Source organism: Chelmon rostratus, chromosome 3 (assembly GCF_017976325.1).
Source record: "Chelmon rostratus isolate fCheRos1 chromosome 3, fCheRos1.pri, whole genome shotgun sequence".
Lineage (NCBI taxonomy): Eukaryota > Metazoa > Chordata > Actinopteri > Chaetodontiformes > Chaetodontidae > Chelmon > Chelmon rostratus.
This window is the reverse complement of record NC_055660.1, coordinates 14,296,924-14,318,901: the sequence shown is the minus strand read 5'-3', so window position 1 is coordinate 14,318,901 and position 21,978 is coordinate 14,296,924. Positions and strand designations below refer to the sequence as shown.

General features: G+C 41.8%; 3 protein-coding genes across 6 annotated transcripts; 2 read left to right on the top strand and 1 right to left on the bottom strand.

The window, feature by feature from the left end:
• Positions 1-4,777: 4,777 nt before the first annotated feature.
• Positions 4,778-11,060, top strand: LOC121603917 (ubinuclein-1-like). The gene is made up of 13 exons (XM_041933218.1): positions 4,778-4,972; positions 5,586-5,684; positions 5,773-5,871; positions 6,194-6,328; positions 6,484-6,575; positions 6,658-7,228; positions 7,336-7,406; positions 7,954-8,083; positions 8,136-8,305; positions 8,804-8,926; positions 9,098-9,241; positions 9,337-9,387; positions 9,559-11,060. Exons 1-13 carry the CDS (start codon positions 4,778-4,780, stop codon positions 10,163-10,165), a joined length of 2,487 nt encoding a protein of 828 aa, XP_041789152.1. The 3' UTR covers positions 10,166-11,060.
• On the bottom strand, positions 10,213-17,157 carry LOC121603918 (intercellular adhesion molecule 3-like). Of its 2 annotated transcripts, none has more exons than XM_041933219.1 (7): positions 16,920-17,157; positions 15,108-15,318; positions 14,513-14,588; positions 13,017-13,155; positions 12,595-12,930; positions 12,134-12,364; positions 10,213-11,899 (listed from the first exon to the last, which is right to left on the bottom strand). In XM_041933219.1, the coding sequence occupies exons 1-7, from the start codon at positions 16,972-16,974 to the stop codon at positions 11,829-11,831; spliced, it is 1,119 nt and encodes a 372-aa protein (XP_041789153.1). In that variant the 5' UTR covers positions 16,975-17,157; the 3' UTR covers positions 10,213-11,828. The 2 variants fall into 2 exon arrangements, with proteins under 2 accessions (XP_041789153.1, XP_041789155.1); XM_041933221.1 differs by having other exon boundaries at positions 15,108-15,206.
• An 815-nt stretch (positions 17,158-17,972) lies between these two features.
• Positions 17,973-20,764, top strand: si:ch211-114l13.9 (uncharacterized protein LOC796649 homolog). 3 transcript variants are annotated; one of them, XM_041934031.1, is made up of 3 exons: positions 17,973-18,187; positions 19,752-20,025; positions 20,128-20,764. In XM_041934031.1, the coding sequence occupies exons 2-3, from the start codon at positions 19,761-19,763 to the stop codon at positions 20,271-20,273; spliced, it is 411 nt and encodes a 136-aa protein (XP_041789965.1). In that variant the 5' UTR covers positions 17,973-18,187; positions 19,752-19,760; the 3' UTR covers positions 20,274-20,764. The 3 variants fall into 3 exon arrangements, with proteins under 3 accessions (XP_041789965.1, XP_041789964.1, XP_041789966.1); XM_041934030.1 differs by lacking the exon at positions 17,973-18,187 and adding an exon at positions 18,516-18,664; XM_041934032.1 differs by lacking the exon at positions 17,973-18,187 and adding an exon at positions 18,598-18,672.
• Positions 20,765-21,978: the final 1,214 nt, after the last annotated feature.

The following is a 21,978-nucleotide window of genomic DNA, read 5'->3' as shown; positions in this document are numbered from 1 at the left end:
CTTTTGCTGACCCTGACTCTGAATCAGTCCTTGTTCGTGGAGATCCGTTTTCCAGTGTAGATGAAGAAGAAGATATATATCATGGTAAAATGTACCGTGATCTGAACAAAACTGGAGGCCCACTTGATTGTTCTAAAGGGTACTCCTTAACACTCAATTGTGATGGAGTGCCTGTATTTAAATCATCACTCTAGTGTTTGGCCATTGCAAGGGGTGGTAAATGAGCTTCCATACCCTGTACACAAAGAAAATGTTTTACTTTTTGGCTTGTGGTTTGGCAATAAAAAGCCAAATGTTAATACATTTTAAAGCCATTCACTGTAGAGTGTCAGAAGTTGTCAACTGTGGGCTTCGAGTTGAAAAGAAACAGCATTTTGGAACAGTGTAGAGTTGTGGCAGTTCTTATGATTTGTGATTTAGTTGCCAGGCCTGTACTACAAAACATGACCCAGTTTAATGGTCATTTTGGGTGCAGCCTCTGTCTGCATCCTGGTGAACAAGTTCATCTCTCAAAAATATACTTGCTGGTTTTGGCTTATGTGGTCCACAGAACAATGCAATCACAGCTGGTTCCTTATTTGGAACACTTAGGAGGAGTCCTAAAATGGGCCACACCTGAATCCCACTACTTTTGAACAAAGGCAGCCCATCGATGTTGATCTGCAGTTTTAAGGTACAGCCAGTGATTGACTCAAATGCCTGGTGCAGTTTCTGTTCGAAAGATGACAGGATGCCAATGTAATAACATAGTCCTCCACATCTTTCCTGTATGTTGTGAGTAATCTTTGTCTTAAGGAGGGTTCTTGCATCCTTTGGAAGATCAGGATGGTACAATCTTAACAAACCAAGAAGAGCCGTGAGAGCCACTTGGGAAACTCCAAATGTTAATGCCCAGTTATGAAGAGTGGCCCCTAGATTACATGACTGATCCACTGGCTCATCAGTATCCTCATCCGAGTCACTCTCCTCAGGCAAATCCATTAAAAAGGACTGCTGGTCAAAATCTGATGTGTCCATCTCTACTATGTCCTCCTCCAACAACCCTCCAGCCTCCTCTCTGTCACTCCCACTATTTTCTATGACTGCCTCAGCTATTCTTTCCTCTGTGCTTTCCTGACCACAACACTGTGAAGCAAATCTTTCAGTGTGCATGGTCCTGATTTCCTTGAGTCGTCTCTCAACATCTCTACGTGTTCTCCATCTAATGGTGGCATCAGAGAGTACCCTTGAATCCATCCCCACATATATTCTTCCAGCCAAGCTGTTAAATTGTAAGGAAAATAAGAGGGACAATATTTTAACAAAGCTTTAAGGAATTTACTTGGTTAAACACAGTGTAACAAAATTAAAACCAGTTAACTTACACGACAGTTTGGGTGGTCAGAGGAGAAGTGGTGGAGCAGGAAACAGCAGTGTGATTAGCACTAGAAAGAAAGAGAGAAAGGAAGGGGAGAGTTCTATCATTTCTGCTGGATGATGTTTCAAGTTTCCACGCAGAAGGTGCCCATGTATGAAGTATATCTTCAATATTAGGTCACAGAGTGACACAGACAAAACTAACTATTCATAGTATGAGTGGAAATCAGTATTTCACAATGTACAATATGCAACATTAGCCATAATTAAGTGCATAATTTATTTATTCACTAAGTTTGTATCATGAAATAGGACTTCTTACAACTCCATGAAGGATTTTAAGAAATTAAACCACTGGCAACCACTATAATATATGTATTAAGAGCAAAAATAATATTTAGAAAAACAAAAAAAACAGGTCTGTTTGAGTATTTGGACACAATCTGAAAAACTAAAAAAAAAAAAAAATCATGTTCTGGAAGTAAATATGTGAAAATGAAGATTAAAATCAAAGTAAATGAAGAAGTGGTTAAACCCAAAGTGAACACATCAACTTCGGTCACAGAGATGGATGAATCCCAACTGTGCTCTCTGACCAAGGTCAGGGAGCTGGAAGCGGGAACGGTTAACAATAAGCTAATAATGTGGTGACTAACTGAGTGGTGAGCTGTTACACTGGACGTTTAGCGTCTATGTCAGCCCACCGGTAATATCCCCGGTTTCCACGTACAACAGTCAAACTGAGCGAGAAAGAACATGAGACCGAAGGGTAAACTACTAGCTACTAGCCCCCGGAGCCACATTAGCATATCTTAGCAATGTTAGCCACGCTACACCGGTACAATCGATTTTTAAATGCTGCCATAGGACACATAGTATATACTCACTGTGTCCTGCAGAAAGCTGACCTAATTGTTGGTGTTAAGGGTTTCTTCAGCGGTGGATGCGACCGAAACTACCTGCTTGGTGGTGTGCAGGACTAACTGTCGACTAGGCTATTAGCTAAACTTAGCTAAACTTAGCTAATAGCTACGTTAGCATGTTTGGCAAGAATATTATCACAGAAACGAATGAGGACGATGCACAAACGCTGCAAACTATTGCTTGATTGAAAAAAATACAACAACGCTGTTACAATCATTTTAATATTGTGTTAGGTACTTACCAAGAACTCCAATGACAGCCGCTCTGCCGGTGTCCTGTCCCTCTGGTCTGTCTGTGCTCCGCTCCCTACCGCTGAAGTGGTAAAAGTTAATTTGAATATCGGCGCGTCTAGGCTGCGCTGCCGAAACAGATTCGAGCCGAATGTATCATTCGACTGTCATTGTGAGGTCTCCACCTAGACTCGGCGCAAAACTGGGTCAGACGCGCTTGGCGGTGTGACTGCTACGCGGATCTCACGACTTGAAGGCGGATCTGGTTCAGAGTCAGCTGCTGTCTGGGTTGGCCGGATTTTTGGCCCGAGTGGCATCGGATCAGCACCGCAGCTGGATGGTCAGCACCTCGTCCGATTTAAATACCCCATAACTGGCTAAAATTATATTCACTCCTTTTATTAAGTCCAGTTTAGTCTGTTAATTTTGATAACAGTTTCTAACGAACGTTAATAGGTGTGTTAATAGGCCTAATAACTTGAATTACGAGCTTGAAATGGACCCATCTCATTTCCCCATTTATTGCTCTTTCTCTGTATTGTAGGGGATCACCATCCTCACTAAGAATTAATATGAGACTGCTGTTCTGAGAAAGAGCTGTCAACCCTTTTTCTGAATAAATCAATAAAAAATCCATGTATGGAAAGCTGTGATGAAGGCAGTGTTTTCTGTAATCATACTCAACAATATAGCATATTTGACCAACTTTGAATTGATTTTTCTAACTTTGATACACCAAAGGTGAGGCTATATACCTCACCTCTAGTAAGTGGCCCAGCGCCTCCTGTATTTTTCTCCTGTATTTTTCTGAATGTGGCCCTAAGTGAAAAAAGTTTGGACACCCCTGATCTATACAATCAGCACAGTTTCAAGGTGGATGCCCAAGATTAGTGTCACCAATTCAGCATCTGACCAAATATGAAATATGGTCACAATCTGCCTTCTGTTCTGATGTTGAATAATCAGCAGAAAAGTGTTTTTGCAGAACATTATGATGTCACAGTGAAGCTGACCTTTGACCTTTTAGATATAAAATATCATAATTTAATCATTTTATCCTATGAGACATTTGTCTGAAATGTTGTCATAATTAGCGTACTGTACACTAGTGTGTTTTGTGTGGTCACGCTGCGCTTTGACCACTAAATTCTAATCAGTTCATCCTTCAGTCCAAGTGAACGTTGGTGCCACAGTTGAAGAAAGTCTCTCAAGACGTTCTTGAGATATTACGAGAATGAGATGGACTGTGAAACTATCCTTCACAAGGCAATATTATCTGTATACTCCTTTTATGTGAAATGTACATAAATAGTTTATTTTATTTTGTTTCCACTTTTTTGTCTTGGTTCTTTTTAGAATTCTTTCTGTCTGTGACAACAAAATGTCCCCAGTGAGGAATCAATAACGTTTTTATCTTATCTTAATAAGTCTGGCCACGGCTCACCAGCATTGAATGAAAATGTAATAAGTGAACCTCTCATTAGACACTGCTACAGTGTGCAGCGCACTTTGATAACTTTCATGCTGTGAACACTTTGTAGGCTAATTATCTCGTGCAAACAAAATAAAAAATGTCGGAAAAGTCTGACAGAACCGCCCTTTAAAGGGTGAATGCTTGTGCCATACCTTACCTCCACCTTCACCTGCACCTTCTGTGTACTTAACATTTAAGTACACACTCATTTACCTTATTGTCAGCTGCATTTGAATATATATATTTTAGTATACTCAGCTGTTTTTGGTATATTTTTATTGTCTTAGTATACTTTTATTTCTTAGTAAATTTTTATTGCTTTTATGCATGTTTTTACCGCATGCTAATTTATTTTATTCTGTTCTCTTTATTTTATTTTATTATCTTTCTTATTAACACATTTTACACACACACAATTTGTTATCTTTCTTTCAAACACGGGGGTTGCAATGCAAATTTCCTTGACATGTCCATGCTCAATGACAATAAAGGCAATCTTGAATCTTGAATCTTGCTGTTCTTCCCAACTCTCCTCCAGAGAGACAATTAACTAATTAAACTCATTAACGTCAAATTATTACTTTATTTAGCTCAGTTGTTCTTTGTGTGTGTGTGTGTGTGTGTGTGTGTGTGTGTGCTTAGCTTTAAACAGTGCAATGGACGCACGGAAAATGTAACCAGGTGTCACAGCTGAGCACGTGAGCCGGGCGCGCGCTGCACACCTGCGCGTATTTCTGCTTAATAGAGCCCTCTGTGCCTTCGACCGCAGAGTCTGCTCGTGTTTCGAGCTGTGATGGCTGAATCTCGCAGGGTTCAGCTGACCACTCTGTCCTGTGACGCTGCTTCTGCCGCGCCGGAGTCTCCGTCAGGTGCTCCGCACTCGACAGAGGACCGAGCCGCCGACACAGTCCGACTGGAGCTCACTTTGTTCGAGCCTGATGAGAGGAGCTTTCCGGAGTTCAGCTACAGTCAGCTGGTCGACAGCAAGGTGGGATTTTCTTCTGGCTCCTGCTAAGAAAAATGGTTTGAATAGTTAAGACTCCAATCTTATGAAGCCCTACTGTGTGGGCTTTAAACACAACATCAGGCCACATTTATTTCACTAAAATACAAATTTAATGACTGGTACATATTGTTTGGTGGGGGGCTTGTCCTTTTTTAAGCTCCTGTAGGAATCCATGATAGAAAAAGTTTGGGCCACTGCTTAATTATCACTTACCACTTAATTCATCCATTCAAGTGCTGCAAACACTTTTCTCTGTCTTTGTTCCACTCTCTGAAGAGTATTTGGCCTTTTCTATGAAGTTTGTTCATTTTTCCCTCTAAAACCCACACAAACCAGAATGTGCAGACGCTCCGAATCAATGACGAGTCGTCTTTGTTAGTCCTGTGACAAACTGACAGTCTGTCCATGTTGTTTTGCTGTGCACTGCACGGCCAGTGTATGCTGGGATGCCGCAGTGAGCGCGAACTGGAACTGAAAGGTAATGAATGAGAACAACAACACAAGTACAACTAAGCTAAATGTGTGACTGTCGGACACGAACCTGCTTTTATTTCTGTGTGAAACGTTTGATCTATATGAGACTTTGCGTCTTTAGATCAGCCGCAGGAAAGGTGACGTCCCGCAGAGCAGATTTGAAGAGGAGCGAGTGAACGATGAGGTCGCTGCCATTGCAAAGAAGCTGGAGGAGAAATATGTGAGTAGTAGTGGTTTGAATGTTTGTTTGTTTTTTTTCTCTTCATGTAAATGTTGTCACATGGCAGAACAACATTTTGCTGTTGCAGGGGGGCAAACCTGAGAAAAAGAAGGACCGCATTCAGGACTTAATCGATATCGGATACGGTTACGATGAAGAGGATTCTTTCATTGACAACTCAGAGGCTGTGAGTCACTGTTAAGCCACATATTAGAATTTCCCAAAATTGTTATCAATTCATATTTGTGTTTTTCTTACATCAGCATCTTAGAAGACAGTTTTGATATATTGTAACTAAGCCTTGTTTTTTACAAGACTCAGAATAAAACCACGTTAATCCAAAGACAAATGTCTGACAGGGTGATGGGGTTGCTCTTTTTGTCAATCCTCAAATCTGTCCCCAGTTTTGACAGTTCTGGATATATCACTCTGTTTTTGTATGCTTGTGAAAAATTGAAATCTAAATAACTACAAGTTTAAAATCTGTCACTTCTGGCTGATCTCTGTAGTATGACGAATTCGTGCCGGTCTCCATCACGACCACACTGGGTGGGTTCTATGTAAATTCGGGTGTGCTACATTTCCGCCAGGCTTCTGACACGGAGGACCTCACAACAGAGGAGAAAACACTGGAGCCCTCAAAAGTAAGAAGCATGGAAAGCATCATAATGTGTGTTTCGTCAGTCACAGGGAACGCAATTAAATTGAGACATTTGTCAATGTTTGGCCAATGAATGAAAGTGTTCCTTGATCTCTAAAAATCAGTTCCAGTATGATCATACAATCTAAAACTTTTTAGAAGCGTAAACTCAGCGGCAGGAAGGATAAACCAAAGAAGAAGCCGTGCAGAGAAGGTGGAGAGATGAAAAGCAGAGTGGATCCCGAGTCGAGGTGAGCTCCACCAAAGCAGTGTTTCCCTTTGTAATGATTCTGAAGATAATTCTCTCATTGGCGTGACATGTTTATCTTGCAGCAGTTTGTCTGAAATTGTGGCGGATGATGAGATGAAGAAGAGGAAGAAGAAAAGGGCCGTTGGCACTTTAAGCATCACCAGCATGTTGAAAAAGTTTCAGAGAGAGAAGGAAAAGGAGCGACAGAAGGCGCTGAAAGCCAATCAGAGAGCAGCAGCAGTCCTGAATGCACCCACAATGCCCCTGTTCCCCGCCGATGCAGCTGGTGGGGGAGGCTCCGGATTGGCCGACCCCCTCCTCAGTTTAATCGGATCGACCAATGACCACGCCCTCATCCAAGCAGCCAACACAGTGGATTTTGACATCGATTTGGACTCTTTGTTTGACGTCAGTGAAGGTACTTCCTCGCCAAAATCGCTTCCTCAACCTGCCACCGAGACGCAGCTTTTTCAGCCCAAAACAGATGATCACGCTGACGCCCAGCCTCCAAACGCAAAGATCAGCTCACAGCCAAAGCCTCTTTCAGAGCAAATCCAGCTCCTGTCGCAGACCAGTTCTACATCGCCACAGCTGTGTGTTCCGCTGCGGGGGCTTCCAGCAGGACTGGAGGACAGCATTCAAAAACTGATGGTGGTAAGGGTGTGTTTTGTTATTTGTGTATGTTTCTGTGTATTGACAGATGTAAGCGTGAACTGTGGATGCAGGATGGACGCACAGAATAATGCCCACTAATATTTCAGGCTGCCAAGACCTCGGAGGGGGAGTCCAAATTCAAGTTCTTCACTCCAGAAATCAACTCAATCCTGCTTGAGTGAGTCCAATAGCACAGACAAACAGTTTGGAAACTATTGTCTTAAGCCAGGAGCACACTAGAAGCCTCTTTGAAACCATTACAAAGGTTCCCTGTGTTTTCTCAAAAAACACATTTTGTGAAGGCAAACAGATTGTTTATGATGATTCCGTATATTTCCTTCCTCATAAAACATCTTTTTGAATCCTGCATAGTTTATATCATATATGTTTGCTACCTTGCAGACTGCACATTGCTACATTTAATGGCATTACAACCTCCAGCTGTCACTTTAGTGGAACTGGCATGAAACCTCTGGCATGGTTGTGTATTGCAATGATCAATCAAATCAATGAAGTTGACGAGGCAAAACTATATATATATATATATATATATAGTCTTTGTTTTTGAATTAATATATTTCAAACATTCCGTTTTATGTTTCGCACAGCGCCCCAATTTTTTTGGAATGGCGTGGTATGATCTGGCTTCAGATCATAAAGCCATGCAGTGATCTTGAACATAATAGTAGTGCATATTTCAGCTCTCACTGTGTCACTTTGTCCAGCATTGAGTTGCAGTGTCGGGAGCAGGGTGGCCAGGTGCGCTCCAAGGTGTACACACACCTGTCACCTTTCCTGCCCTGCAGCAGAGATACACTCCTCAAACGTGTGAAGAAACTGTTACTCACACACACGGTGAGCATGTTTTTAACGTTTGCGCTGTATTTTTCTTACAGGAAGCAGGTAGTTCAAGTTGTCTTATTTACATGTGACTTGCTTCTGGAATTTGAAGGAGGAACCTCCTGACGTGGAGGACCCCATGCACAAACTTAAGGTGGCCATTGGCAAAGCTATGCCGGAGCAGATTGCACGCTTCCATGAAGACTGCCAAGAGTATGAACAAGTCAAGACTTCAAAGTGAGTTGATCAGTGTGTGTCTGCAAATAATGAGTTTGAATTTTATTTACTGGTTTGAACTAATGCTGTTAGACTACTTAAAATCAGCTGTCAGAAGTCCATTATTTAATTCTGAGTTAAAACATGACAGTAAAGGTTTGGAAACCTTTTCTCAAAATTATATAAGCCAAATCAGGTGATATCATAGATGCTCTAAACTATGCATAACAGGAAAATGTGAAGAGATGATCAGTAAAAGGTGGCATTTGGCTCTAAATGTATTGAGCGTATAATCTGTCATCATCAAAACAAAACTGTGACCCCAGCTTTAGGTTCGTGATTAAAATCTAATACCCTTTTCATACAGCATCAGAATGTTGTTTATTTTTATCAGCTTCATGTTTACACAATCAGATGTGGTACAGAAAGCATATGCCTGTTTTTGAGGACGGTTTAGGTTTGTTGGACATGTATTTCTCTTTTTTTATTTTTATCTTGAGGTGGTTGTGTCCATTTCAGAGCAACGGAGGAGGAGAAAGAAGGCAAACAGAAGGTGAAAGCTGGCCCGGACGACAATACGGAGGAGAAAGGCGGGAAAAGAGGAGGCCCTAAGAAGCTGTTCAAATGGAATGACGAGATCAGGTCAGATATGTAACCGATCAGCTGATAATTAGAAATGGCCTTGTACTCCACTGTCGCCTTTTGAAAGAATCAGGCCTTTGTGGTTTGGGAAAACTGAAGGGAAATTAAATGACCTGCTTCAGTGCACATGGTACTGTTTGTGTCAACATAATCCTGTTCTCTCTCACGCAGGGAGAGCTTGTGCCATGTGCTAAGGGTGAAAATGGAGAGGTATAAAAAGGAAGGGAAAGGGAGCCAGGAGCTGGAGGAGTACCTTAAGACCTTGTTAGACAATGAGGTCAAAGCGCTCTGGCCAAAAGGTTGGATGCAGTCTAGGTGTGTGACACTTTACACCTCCAGTCAAAAGAAACCTGATTTTCATACTTTTTTGAAGTCCTTCATATGCTCTTTCTCAACATGTGTTTTTTCAGGGTGCTGATAAGGGAGAGCAGGAACATTTTAAGCCTCTTTACATCGTTACCGTGAGTATGATAAAGAGTTGAGCTCCACGAAGAGGCACTTTTGTTTCTTTTCATGAGCGTGAATGTAAAGATGCAGCTAAAAGCTCCAGCAGATGTAATGAAAAGTCTTTTTTTTTTTGGTACCAGGATGTCAAATTACTAACTCACCTGGTGTCCCACATGTGTGCTCAGAGTAAAAAAGGCCAGGCCTGAGAAGAAGATGAGGAAGCTGCCATATATTGGCGGTCCCCCCACTACCTCAGATGGCTGCAGCGCTCTGCAGGGATCTCCACCACTGAAAGGACTCCCCCAGGCAGCAGATGAAGTCTTTATCGAGGGCTCAGACATCTCCAATTCTGTGTCACTCAGTGCTGCGAAGAAGGAAGTTGCTGCCCTGAAAAAGCTGGAGGGTAAAACCGGAGGAGGGGCGGCGGCGGATGCTGGTCCCTCCACACACGCGGTGCCAGGCGAGCCTCCGGCCACATCTGCTCTAACTCATTCGCTTCTGGATCTCCTCGCTGATCAAGCGCTGGCTCCAGAGCAGCCTCTCTTGGCTTCCCAGGAGCTGCTAGCAGCAGCTGTTGCAAAGTACAATCGTTCAATTCAGCACTGGAGCTTTGGGGTGGACACCAGGAGTTTTCACTCTCCGCCTCCGCCTCCTCAGTCCAGCCCAGTCGGGTTCCCGGTGAGCGGGGCCTGTCAGGTTGTTTTGCCCCTGCAGATCGGAGACTTCGCCCGGCATGTGGATGCAGGCCAGGTGCAGATCATCTCTGATGATGCTGACATTACTATACAATGACCACTCCACACTTTACACACAGCATGTTTATTTTCTGCTGTAGCACTTTAGAACTTTAGTATTCCACTCATATAAAGGTGGATGACCCACACATAAATAAATAAATAAATAAATAAAAATAATTAGCAAAATGAAAACTTCCTGACTTTTGGTCCCTACTGTGAATCAAGCAATAATATACACTTCCCAAAATGCAACAAATGGTGTCTTTTTTTTTTGTGGCTTCCCTGCCTGTTAAATAACACGTCTTTCAAACTCCTGCTAATGATGACCATGAGATGTGGTGAGGAAACGCTAATCAATAATGCTTGAATCAATATTTTGTTAGACTTCCAATTCCAGGGACAACATCTTCAAAAAAAGATTTTGTTGAGTTGCATTGGGTTTATTTGTGTTTTTGTAGTTTATTTTATTTCAGCTTTCAAAAGAATATAATTCACATTTGGTGAATGTCAAGTGCTGCAAGATACCTTGAAGATTGTAATAACTTGCTTTAGTGCTGATGACCCAGATATTTTGTCAAGTGGATCGAAAATCGTGCATCCGGCTCTTCCCTTTAAATGGGATCAGTTTCCTTGGAGACAGACTGGACATGTGTTGGATTCTCGCAAAATAAATAAGATACTATTAATCTGACTTTTTGTCTACACCCACAAGCTCTGTGTGCTTCTCAGCTGAAGGTGTGTTGGCATATTATTTTTGTTCTTTAAGACTTGTGTTGAGCATGAGATGAGGAAACTGATGGCAGTAATACTAATTGGCACTTTTACCAAAAAGCAGAGATGTGAACTGACATTTTCTGGTAAAAACCTGCTGCTGCTACTCAAAGGATTGTATTTGAAAGGCTTTGTTTGAAATTTAAATGATTTGCTTTGAATTAATAAATAGTAAAGAGCTTCCATGTTATGTAGCTGGTGTTTTTTTTCTTAAATGTCTTAATATGAGGAGCAGTAGCTAATGCAAATCTTACCCTTTAACTTTTAATTTTTTATTTCAAATTGTTGTTGAAAAGGGACGTATGGTCAAAGTGGCCTGGCTGGATTTTCAAGCAGAACATTTAAAGACTTGGTCAAACCCGTAGCAGTTAGTCGTAGAGTGTTTCAACACTTCAAATCAAATTGTTTGCCTCTTTTACACATTTTCAATTGCATCAATGAATCACCTGCAATTCTGTTTATTGTGGCCTTATTTTGTATTTGTATGCATTCAAGTCTAAAGCCGAGAACGTACGGCTAGTTCAGCATTTTCATGTACAGCAGACAGGACATAACCCTGGTGAAAGATCTGGTGCTTTGCAGTGTTAAAAGCGTAGATGCCACACTCTGACAGCATGAATGTCGATTGCTACATTGCACAAAATTAAAATGTGAATTTCTTTCTGGAGCAGCTTTAGATTTACATGGAGACTTCAGTTTAAAACATTAAATGTACCTGGGCAGAAGCTCTCTGAAAGAACTTCATCCGCCTCTAATTAGACCCCATTGTGTTTTTTGTTTTTGTTTTTTATTTGGAGCGTTAAATGATGTGCAAAAGGACACAGATCCATTTCAACAAACGAAGAGCGGCACAAAGCAGTGAGTAGAGTCATCCCTGACGGACGCTTCTCAGAGCAGGAGCAGTTCATCCTCACAGCAGAAGATCATGTTGGGTTGTTAAGGAGGTTTTACAGACAGTAAATCGTCTGAATAAGCAGGAGAGCCATCAGGACATGTCTGTTACAGCTGTTTGTGGTTCCTAGAAAGAGGAATAGGCCAATTAATTCCACCAATAGAGGATGACTTTAAATTTTTGATCATGCAATAAAAAAATAAAAAAAAACGCAACATCTCTCACACTTAAACACTTATTTAAACATCAGTATAAAAACTGGATTCAAAACTAGGTTTGCAAATCTCGCGCTTTCACTATTTTTAGGTGCAGAAATGCAATAACATTCATTTGATAATAATGTAGATTATTGAAACCTACCGCTGCCGTCAAGGACCTCCACCTCCACCGTAAAGTTTTTCTGTTCAAGAAGCCCTTTCGCCAAAACTGTATATTTCCCAGAATGCTTTCTGCTTGAGTGAGTGGGCAGGGCAACCACCTGCCCATCTCTAAACCAGGTGACCAATGGTTGAGGGTTTCCTCTCACCTCACAGCTGAGGCTCTCTCCCTCCCTCACCCGCAGTTTTGTTGGACAGACGAGCTGTGGACCAACTGAGAGACAACAGAAGTCAGACGAGGAAAAGACGAACAAGAAAAGATAATTGATCGGCTGATTCCATCAGGAAATGGGTGAGAGGAAGCTGCACATTGAAAAGAGGAAAGAAAAAAAATCTGAAGGAGAAAAAAACCAACCTCCCACCCTGGAAGTTGACAATAAAGTCTTATAGGTAAAAATTATACACCTTAAATATGTAATAACAAATGTCAGCAATTTCACTCACAGTGGACTGTGGCTGTGAGTTTTGGAGACATCACCACTGGAGGAAGCCGAGGTCCTTCAGGTCCCAGTTCTAGCTTGGCTTCACACCAGTACTGGGCTCCATCATCTTCTTTACTGGGGGTGATATTTAAAGTGAAGATCTCAGTTACTGGTTTCTTCTTCTCTGTGTTATTCTTGGACTGCTGTTGACCCAGTGCTGTCTGTCCTCTGTAGAAGGTCACAATGAGGTTTTGAACAGGAGCGACATCCTGTACTGTACACTGCAGAGTGTACTGACCACCCTCAAACATCGGCCCGGTGTGGTTAACAAAGCTGATGGAAACATTATCTGGAGGCTCTGTGGAAGCAGATCAACAGATAAGCCACACAGGAAAGACCTGATGCATTTTCTAAAATGTCAGAAAGACAAAATTATTAACTCACTGTAGACTATTAGAGGGAGGTTAATGTGGCACTGCCCTCCCTGTTCAGACAGTGCATAGCACATAGGCTTGATGCTCCACTCGCTCATCCTGTCCACAGTCCAGATGAGAAAACGATCCATCGTGGGTTCAGGAGCCGCCTAGAGTTGAAAAAGGCCACAAATCACCAAGAAATTGAGAGTTTAAATGCTGACTACAATAGAATCCAGTACAGCAGCCTTGCAATAAATCCTGTCTTTGTGAAGGCTATAATGTTCAGTTTTGTTGGCACAGTCAACAGTTATGTGTGCCTATGAGCTGAGAGGGTGTTCACAGTATCCAGCTTTCTTGGGGTTTCTGGGGGAGTTCCTGGAGCATGCACCACCTTGGGCCCACATGCAGAAAAGTCGCCTGCCTGATGTGAGCTTTTACTGGACTTTTGTCAAAGTCGTTAACTGTCAACAGCAGACAAGGTAATTCATAAGTGTAGCTGGAACAAGAGGACTTCAGGCTAGAGAAACTGTGCGATCAACTTCATTGCTGTATCATGATCTCTGCAGTCACAGTAGATCTTTGTCACTTTGGTGAAGAGAGGAAACAAGCTGCCATCTGATCAACGTGTGATCATCATTCGAAACAAGCGGCGAGGGACGCCGTTGCAAAAAAACCCAGAAACCCAAACATGTAGTGAGAGTGAACTAGGATTGTCTGGCTGAGGTCCCTTTCAGCTACTCCTGTCTCCAGAGGATGTGTTCTGTATTCTGGAGCCCTTTAAAGTCTCCATTTTGGATGAGGCTGCCTCAACTTGTGCTCTGAAGATCATTGAACTGAACCCGTATCTGCTGGTGAGCAGTATTGACCTATTTATATATTTGTGGTATTACGAACTGGGTGCATTCCTGTTGTAAGATACTGACAATGCAAACAGAACATTTGCTACCGCTGCGGTATCACTTTGAAAGCATTTAACTGGCGAAACATGACATGACGTAACAGGAAATGCGATGAGTTAGTCAATGAGCTTTACACCTACTGCTGTTGTTCATCAAAAATGCATCTATAAAACTAGGCAGCGTTGATTTTCAGCATGTTCTGACAGTGGATCAGTTTGAAATATTGCAGGAAGTAATGGAACAAGGAACCACAGCCACAGTGAGCTGCTAGATGATGAGCTGCAGGCAAAAGGCTGCGCACCTCCAACTTCTCAGTGCCATAACCGCCTTTCAGTTTGACTGTGCCCTGCTGCTGACTCATACCGTGGGCAACGTAAAATCAGATCATAGTTGGTCAAAGAATGATGAAAAAAGGCCAATTATTGCCTGCTGTCTTTATTAATATGACAGTTTGCATTGCTGTCCCCAGAATTCAGTAGTATCAAACCGCATTTTCTGTTACCACCAGTAGCTGCAGGCATCACCAAATCAACCACTGCTGAAATCTTCGAGATTACCACTTTCAGTTACTCTTCATGCTAATACAGTTTTGAAGTCATGCAATAGAGAGCACTGATTCTACTACCAATGAGACTTCCCAGCCGAGAAGAGAGAAACCCATCCTTTGTACAGAGCAGTTAGCTGTGGCTGGATGTCCAAACCTGTGACAGGAGAGTTTGCACACAGTTAAATTTACACAGAAACATGACAAAGAGCTTGTTTGATTCGTGGCAGCACGAAGTTGTCTGTTTGTCTGTGTTTGTGCATGATTTGCTCAAAATAATTAAAATGTTTCTGCATTGCACGGCTTCCCTCCTTTTTCCTCATTGTGAGTTTAAACAGGCATCAGCTGGTAAACGAGCATAAATAGTTATCAGAGTAGAAGATGGTTGGTGACAAGAGACCAGATATTTGTGTCTCAGTGTATCAGTGCAGGGAGTCCAGTGCTCTCAGAATAACATGTACCATCAAAACACCCTTTAAACAGTACTACACAAGGATTGCTTTTATAATTCATCTCATTACTTTGCTGCAGACACTGCTTCTCATGCTTTCTGCAGGAGTTTAAGTCTCCTCTACTCCTTTAAAGACACACCAGAGGATTTTATTTGAAATTTGTTCGAAAGGACCCTTTAATCACTGAGCTGTCGTAAAATAATCAGCAGGTATTCCTGACATACCTGACCACCAGAGTGGAGGGTGACAGCCTCAGAGGGCAGCCGACCTTTTCTGCTGACTCTCCAGAGCTGCTGACGAGGGGAGGCATGAAGGGTGGGACACTGAGAGAAGGAGAGGGTAGAGATGGGAGGATTGTTGAAGAGGGAGAGGGAGGTGAAATTTGCGATGCGAGAGGTGGAGAAGGTGTGTAAATGGAAACGGGGGATGAGGTAGCTGCAGGTCACAGGGAGAAAGAGGAAGAAAGATGCAACAAGTATGTAAACCTGTAAATTAATATATCTTCAAGGCTTATTTGTGGCCATTATTGTTTTACTCCAGTAACAATACATGATATTTAACACCTGAAATATAAAATTTAAGCAGTCTTGCTCCACTGGAGCTGACCTGAATCCACCAAAGAACACGTAGTATTAGTATATCTGAAAGTATCTACAGTGTTCAATCCATTACATCTCGTCATTTGTTTATATTTGTCCTGTAAGCTGCATGAACTTACGAGCCATTTTCCCCGTCTTAACATAACACTGGCAAGGGTCAGCTGAATTTTGCCATCTCGTGAAATAATACTCTTTTTAGCTGATCTATTGTGAACCATTGTTTCGTAGCGCGCTGAATACACCCAATGTGTTCCTCTGAGGAAGGAAGGACACCCTGCCCAAGTCAAATGAACTCACTTCTCTTTTCTATGACCATTGTTCCACTGAGTCCTGAGGTTTTTCTGCTGCCTATCAGATGATCTCACCCACAGTAGCTCACTGGTGTGTGTGTGTGTGTGTGTGTGTGTGTGTGTGTGTGTGTGTGTGGGCATACTAGTTGTCAGACTGTATAGTTATAATTGTTACCAGGTTATGTTTAAACTGACAATTCTCTTTTATATCGAGCTAAATATTCTCACAAATCAACATTTTGAATTGTATCTATTCTGTTTCCAATTCACATCGTATTCAGTACAGGAAGAACTACTTGGATACTTCAGTAAAACAATATTATGGTGTAAAAATATGGAAGTAGGAAAATACATCTGAAGTATTAAAATTAAAGTACTGATTATTTTGAATTTACCCTTTCAGAGGTTTATTATGTTATATTATGTAATATGTTTTTATTTTACTGCTGCAGCAGGTTGAGCTGCAGCAACTTTGTAGTGCTGGAAATCTAATGTTATTAACAACAGCTTATTCAGTTTTATGATATATGTAGCTTTAATTTTTTTGAATTTCCAATAGCTGTCAGATGAATTGAGTAAGAAGTACAATATTTCCATCTGAAAAGTAGTGGATTTAAAGAATAAAGGAGCATAAAATACTCAAGTACAAGTGCCTCAAGCTCATACTTAAGTCCAGTGAATGTATTTAGTTACTTTGCACCACAGTTAGTATTGTCATTCATCGGTTACCACACAAGTGATGTATTTCCCTCTGTGATCTTTTCGACCTGTGGTTCCCAACCTGGGGGTCGAGACCCTCCACCAGCTTTCTAAAATAAATCTGACAGATAATGAGATGATTTCAGATAGTAAAAAAAATTTACCTGGAGTTTACTTGGAAGGGTTTTACAAACTTGTCAACATTCTCAGCTTTTTGTCTTGTGAATAACTGTTTTAGTGCGCTTGTAAAAATTTCTTTAAAGTTGGTTAAAACTCTCACACCTCACTGACATTAACAACCTGTGACGAGTGGTCGTAGCACTAACTAGCCTAAAATGGCCAAAATAATACAAAGTTGACTGATTCAGATTAGCAGTTGGAGCATCTGCTCTGCCCTGACTGTTTCCTCTCACTGTACCTTCAGATAGCAGCCTGTCATTTCACTCACCTGAGCCGAACAGGCAAAACAGCAAAAGCGTGATTGGCTGCTCAGATGCATACATCCTTCTTCAGCGTCCCCGGCTTAAAATATTGGCTGCCGATGATAAGACGTCTCCCTCAACAACAACAACAACACCAGAAGCTGGCCGTGTGATGCTGGCAGTGGCACGGTTCGTGACTTCTGAGAAAACACAGGGTATTTCAGGTTTTTATGGGAGTGTGTGGGTGTGTGTGCGTTCTGTCTGAAGCTGATGATCAGGCAATTCCTTTGCTTTGGCCTCTGAAACCCACCATGGGCGTTCTCTGTTGGTATATCTGGAGAGGAAGGAAGGGAGGGTCAAGAATAATGTAGTGTATTGCTGCAGCACAGAGGGCAAGAATGAGTGCGCATTGTGTGTGTGTGTGTGTGTGTGTGTATGTGTGTGTGTGTGGCTGAGCAGTAACACACAGCAGCTAACTGTTGAGAAAACAAAACAGTAGACTCAAAGATGATGTGTTAGAAAACCAGTATTAGCAATATAACAGCTGTTACAGGTTATATTGCTTAAAAAAACTACCATTGCTGTAGTAAAAACTACATTATATCCATATTTCTCTAGTTCTAGTATCAACAATGGAAAGAAATCACTGCGTGAGTGACAGAAGCAGCTCTGCAGAGTGTTTCAGCATCTTTCAGCTCGTTGTTTTGGTCTCCCGACCATCAACTTTACTCTTTTGGTTCACAGTGCTCTCATTAGCTGGCTGTTTTCACTGAAAAGCTCCAATAAAGCCACATTAGGCCAACTGCTCTGCAGCACAACTACAACTACAGCTGGGTAGCATGGGTAGCTGGAGTGTTTAGCTGCTGAGGGGCCAGATGTTTCCCTCTGGTGCTTAAAAAGCTTAAAGGAGAGAGAGCAGTGGGAGTACATTCACCCTCTGGACACTAGACTTCGAATGCTGCTCCATGTTTGCTGAATGCGTCAATAAGAAGCTGCTTGCCTCATTTCATAGTGATGCCAGTGTGTGTTACAGCTTGTTGCACTGCCCCCAAGTGGCCATAGTGTGCATGTGTGCAGTATAGATGTAACCCTCTGTCAGACAAGGAGAACGAGATCCAGACCTGGGGATATTTCAGTGTTTTGTGTCTGAAACGTTTATTTGTTGTAATAGCCTGGGCCGTGTGAGGTGTCTCGGTGTGAAGGAGGAGCTGTGTTCGCCATCTCTGTGCTGATTTCTACCGCCAGGAGTGTACGTGGCTCTGCGGACTACCGGCTAGGATCCTAAATTCTCCAGGTGGATTTTAATTTCATGCCTTCTACAACAGAAAGATCGTTCCATCAGTAACGACTGGGAGGACCACCCTTAAAAGTGACCTTAGAAGACTGTGATGATCCCAGACCTTGAGTTTATTTTTCACAGTTTTGTATAGATCTGGTTAGATAAAGACATGGACTCATATGTGCAAACATTCCTTTCATGTGGTTACTTTGTGAAACTGAGACTCCGACTTGAACTTGTGTGTAATCAGTTCATGTCTATGTTGACTGTCAGGAAGTCTAAAGTTGAAAGCATCAACGAGGCTTCGGCTGTGCTGTGAGTGTCGGAGCCTTTTTTCTCTATAAGAATCACCTCTGCAGCGCTCTGAGCTTTTCACAAACTTCCATCTGAAACCGAAAGTAACATTTTGCGCCATTTCTATATACATCGCCTCAGGTCTGTAGCGGCTGGTGACGCGGTAGGTCCGTTTGGATCGCAGAGCTCCTTAAAAAGGTAAAAAGGTGCGGGGTTTATTCGTTTAAATCACTCATCCTGTTCATTGCGCCAGATGATGGACGTTTCCAGTCCCGTTTGTTCGCTTTTTATCTCTGCTGTGAACAGATCAGAGGACAAAGGGCAGGTCGTTCCGGATTAGCGTGTGTCCAGGTCCAGGTGTGAATGCGTTCAGGCTTTAAAGGATTTCAGGGGAACCATTTTCTAATCAGACAGCCGCAATAAGGGAGCGTGAAATTGTAATTAATGGCTTTATTAATGATGCTGAAGAGTTTGCTGATGGTTCACAGATGTTGGGTTGAGTCGGTACGACAGTAACACAGCGATGAGCCCTCTGAGTGTCTGACTGTCGGCACATTAACTCTCAGACCTCAGACTTTGCAAAGCTGTCAGCATATTCACGTATTCGATGTTTACGGATCGATAACTCATACTGAGGACAAGCGGCACGAAACACACCGGTGCCTGCGAGTGCGCAGGGAGCGTCTTGAAAGTGCAAAAACGAAAAAGATAGGACAAAAGTATTTAATAACTTCACTGTGTAGTCACCGAAGTCACGTCAGGATTTTACCACTTCAATCATGTTCATGCGTTATTAATCCGGCAATATCGGCGCTGTGAATATTCAACTTTACCAACATGGCAAGAAGCCACCTTCCCTTATAGCCTCTCTTCTGGAAGAGAACTACACACCAAACTCCCTTCAAAAATTGGAATGTTTAATGACTGCTAGTGTATCTGCAAAGGTGAAGAGCAGACCTCCCAAAAACAAGAATAAAGGGAAACATATATAAATAACTACATAATCCACTGAAGTTTTTAAATGTAAAGGTCAGTTCACAATAACGTAGGTAGTTTACCTACTTTTCTGTTGTCTTCTGTGGTCTAAAGAATAACAACGCAGATGTCATTGGGTGTTTACAGATGCTATCAACTTGCATCATGGGAACTGTAGGATCCAGGGTTTTTGGAGATTGATTATATTAAAGGCTGAAAGTTAGGACATCTCGGCCGCTGATGCTTTGATTAGACTAACAAGGACAGATAACAGTATTGTTCTTCTCATCTAACTTCTCTACATGTTCAGTGAGCAGAGATGCCGGTGCCACAGCTTCTCTTTGATACTCTGGAAGACCTGGTCAATGATGAATTCAAAACGTTCAAGTGGTACCTCTCGCAAAGGCTCTTGGACAGCTGCAGCCCGATTCGGAGGTCCCATCTGGAGATGGCATCCCGGACGGAAACCGTCAGCAAGATGACAGAAAGCTATGGTGAAGAGTTGGCTGTGAACATCACCGCTGAGATTCTGAAGAAGATGGGCTTCAACAGCACTGCAGCAGAGTTGAAGAGGAAGTACGCAGGTGCAGTGGGTGATTCAGATTGACCTAAAACAGTTCGTTTCTGGTGTGTTTTTCTACATGCGTCTGTAATGATTGTCTGTGTCTCCATCTTTTCATCTGCAGAAGGAAGAATGCCCTCCACCTCCTCCTCGGCTGTGGCACCCCCTGCTGCTCCTGCCACCATGATGGCTCAGCAAGGAAGTGTGATTATCGCCCCGTCAGTCACTGGTGGCACCTCTGGATCGTGGAATATAACCATCAATAAATAAACTCACCAAACCAGACCAGGATGACTGAGAAGGACATTTTCACAATTGCTTGACAATTTACTGAAGTTCACAACAGTTAAATTTGGAAGTCCTCCATTGCCAGATGTACTATTTTAAAGAACACCTGCCAGCTAATCAGAAGCAAATACTTTTTGATAGCATTTTATATTAAGTCCCCCTATTTAGCATTTATAAAAGGTTTATAACACACTATTAAGTAGCTGTCAACAGATGCAAGGGCATTATGAAGTGTTTATTTAAACAACATTTATTCTAATGATTCCTATGAAGATATATTTTATATTATTACAACTGTGTTTTAGCATAATGTCACAAAAAGTGTGTCCAAACTTTTGACTGGTATTGTGCATTGTATGTGTATATATCTACCTATTGAATAATCTATTCAATGCTTGTAAATGCATATATCCACAGGGACTTAAAGTGACCTAATTTTTGTATAAATCGTAATAAAAATCATATCTTTGAAAGATTCTAGTTGTCTGGGCCGGCCTTCACATCTGATCAAGTCTAATGATGACCACGACCATTACGTTGATATGACTATGTCTGACAGATTAGAAATTTAACTTTCAATGGTGTTTTTAGACCATGTACCCTTCTAAAATGAGCAGCTGTGCACATCTGTGCTTTTATAACTCTGACAAGTTGAAATGGCTTTATGTAAAAGGCCTATCTATTACCTGTCCTTTACACCTGTTCCTATGACTGAGACATATTTGAAAGTGTTGATCCAGGGATTTAACCAGCTCTGCCATATTTGCACAGGTTTCTTGCATGAGGTGCTTGTTATCTCCACCTGGCGTCAGCAGGTGGAGCCAGGGCCATATTAATGTGACATCATTTGTAGGCCACAAGATTCCTGTGCTGCTGTATCACACCTCCAGTTCCCATTTCACAGAGGCAGGTTAAGACAGAGCCACAGTGTGGAACAACTGACAACATATCTGAAGATCAACCATAATTTTAAGCTCATTTTATGTGTTTTCTTTTTCTTTTTGATGAGACATCACATTACTCTTGACTTTTGATATCAAACAAGTCGAGTTATATAATCAGGAAGTGAATGTAAAGCTGAATGTATGCCATTTCGTTCCCATTTTTATGAAAAACTACATATACAAAACTTTTGAAGGGATTTTAGTTAGTTTCAGATGCTCATCAGTTATTTTAGAAGTCCAGTTATTGTGATCCTCCACATCTGACATTTTAGATGGCTGAATGGACTTTTGATGGCTGTCCTCTCTAAGTTTTAGTGCAGCAGTTTTGTTTTTTGAAGTTTTGTTTGTTTTTTATGGCCTAACAAAATCCAGTTATCTGCATACTTATTATCTTTATCTTATTTCTCCTGTATTCCTTTATAGAACATTGCAGATATGAGTTTTTAAAAAGAGCCTTTGTAACAATTCTGCCTGAAAGTTTGTCAGACTTTTAATATTGAATATCTATAAACAGCATTCTACAGGACCCTGTAGAATGCTGTCATTGTCATTGACTTTTCAGAGGGATAAACAACTTCAATAGCTGGTCAGCGTGAGTGGATTTGCCTGGAAAAACATGGTTTAAATGTGGACACACTTATGGGAAAACTACTAAACTCAGTTCTTTGGTCAGTCTCGCTCTCTGTAACATGAACTTGAACTTCTGTGGTTTGCTGTTGTCAAACTTCCTACTCTCACAGTTT

Coding starts and splice junctions, on each gene's coding strand:
- si:ch211-114l13.9 (XM_041934031.1), top strand. CDS start 19,761: ATGCCGGTGCCACAGCTTCTCTTTGATACTCTGGAAGACCTGGTCAAT. Junction 20,026..20,127: donor GTTGAAGAGGAAGTACGCAG/GTGCAGTGGGTG, acceptor TTTCATCTGCAG/AAGGAAGAATGCCCTCCACC.
- LOC121603917 (XM_041933218.1), top strand. CDS start 4,778: ATGGCTGAATCTCGCAGGGTTCAGCTGACCACTCTGTCCTGTGACGCT. Junction 6,329..6,483: donor AAACACTGGAGCCCTCAAAA/GTAAGAAGCATG, acceptor AAAACTTTTTAG/AAGCGTAAACTCAGCGGCAG. Junction 9,242..9,336: donor AAAGGTTGGATGCAGTCTAG/GTGTGTGACACT, acceptor GTGTTTTTTCAG/GGTGCTGATAAGGGAGAGCA.
- LOC121603918 (XM_041933219.1), bottom strand. CDS start 16,974: ATGTATGCATCTGAGCAGCCAATCACGCTTTTGCTGTTTTGCCTGTTC. Junction 14,589..15,107: donor CCCTCCACTCTGGTGGTCAG/GTATGTCAGGAA, acceptor CTCCTGTCACAG/GTTTGGACATCCAGCCACAG. Junction 12,365..12,594: donor ACTCACAGCCACAGTCCACT/GTGAGTGAAATT, acceptor GTTGTCTCTCAG/TTGGTCCACAGCTCGTCTGT.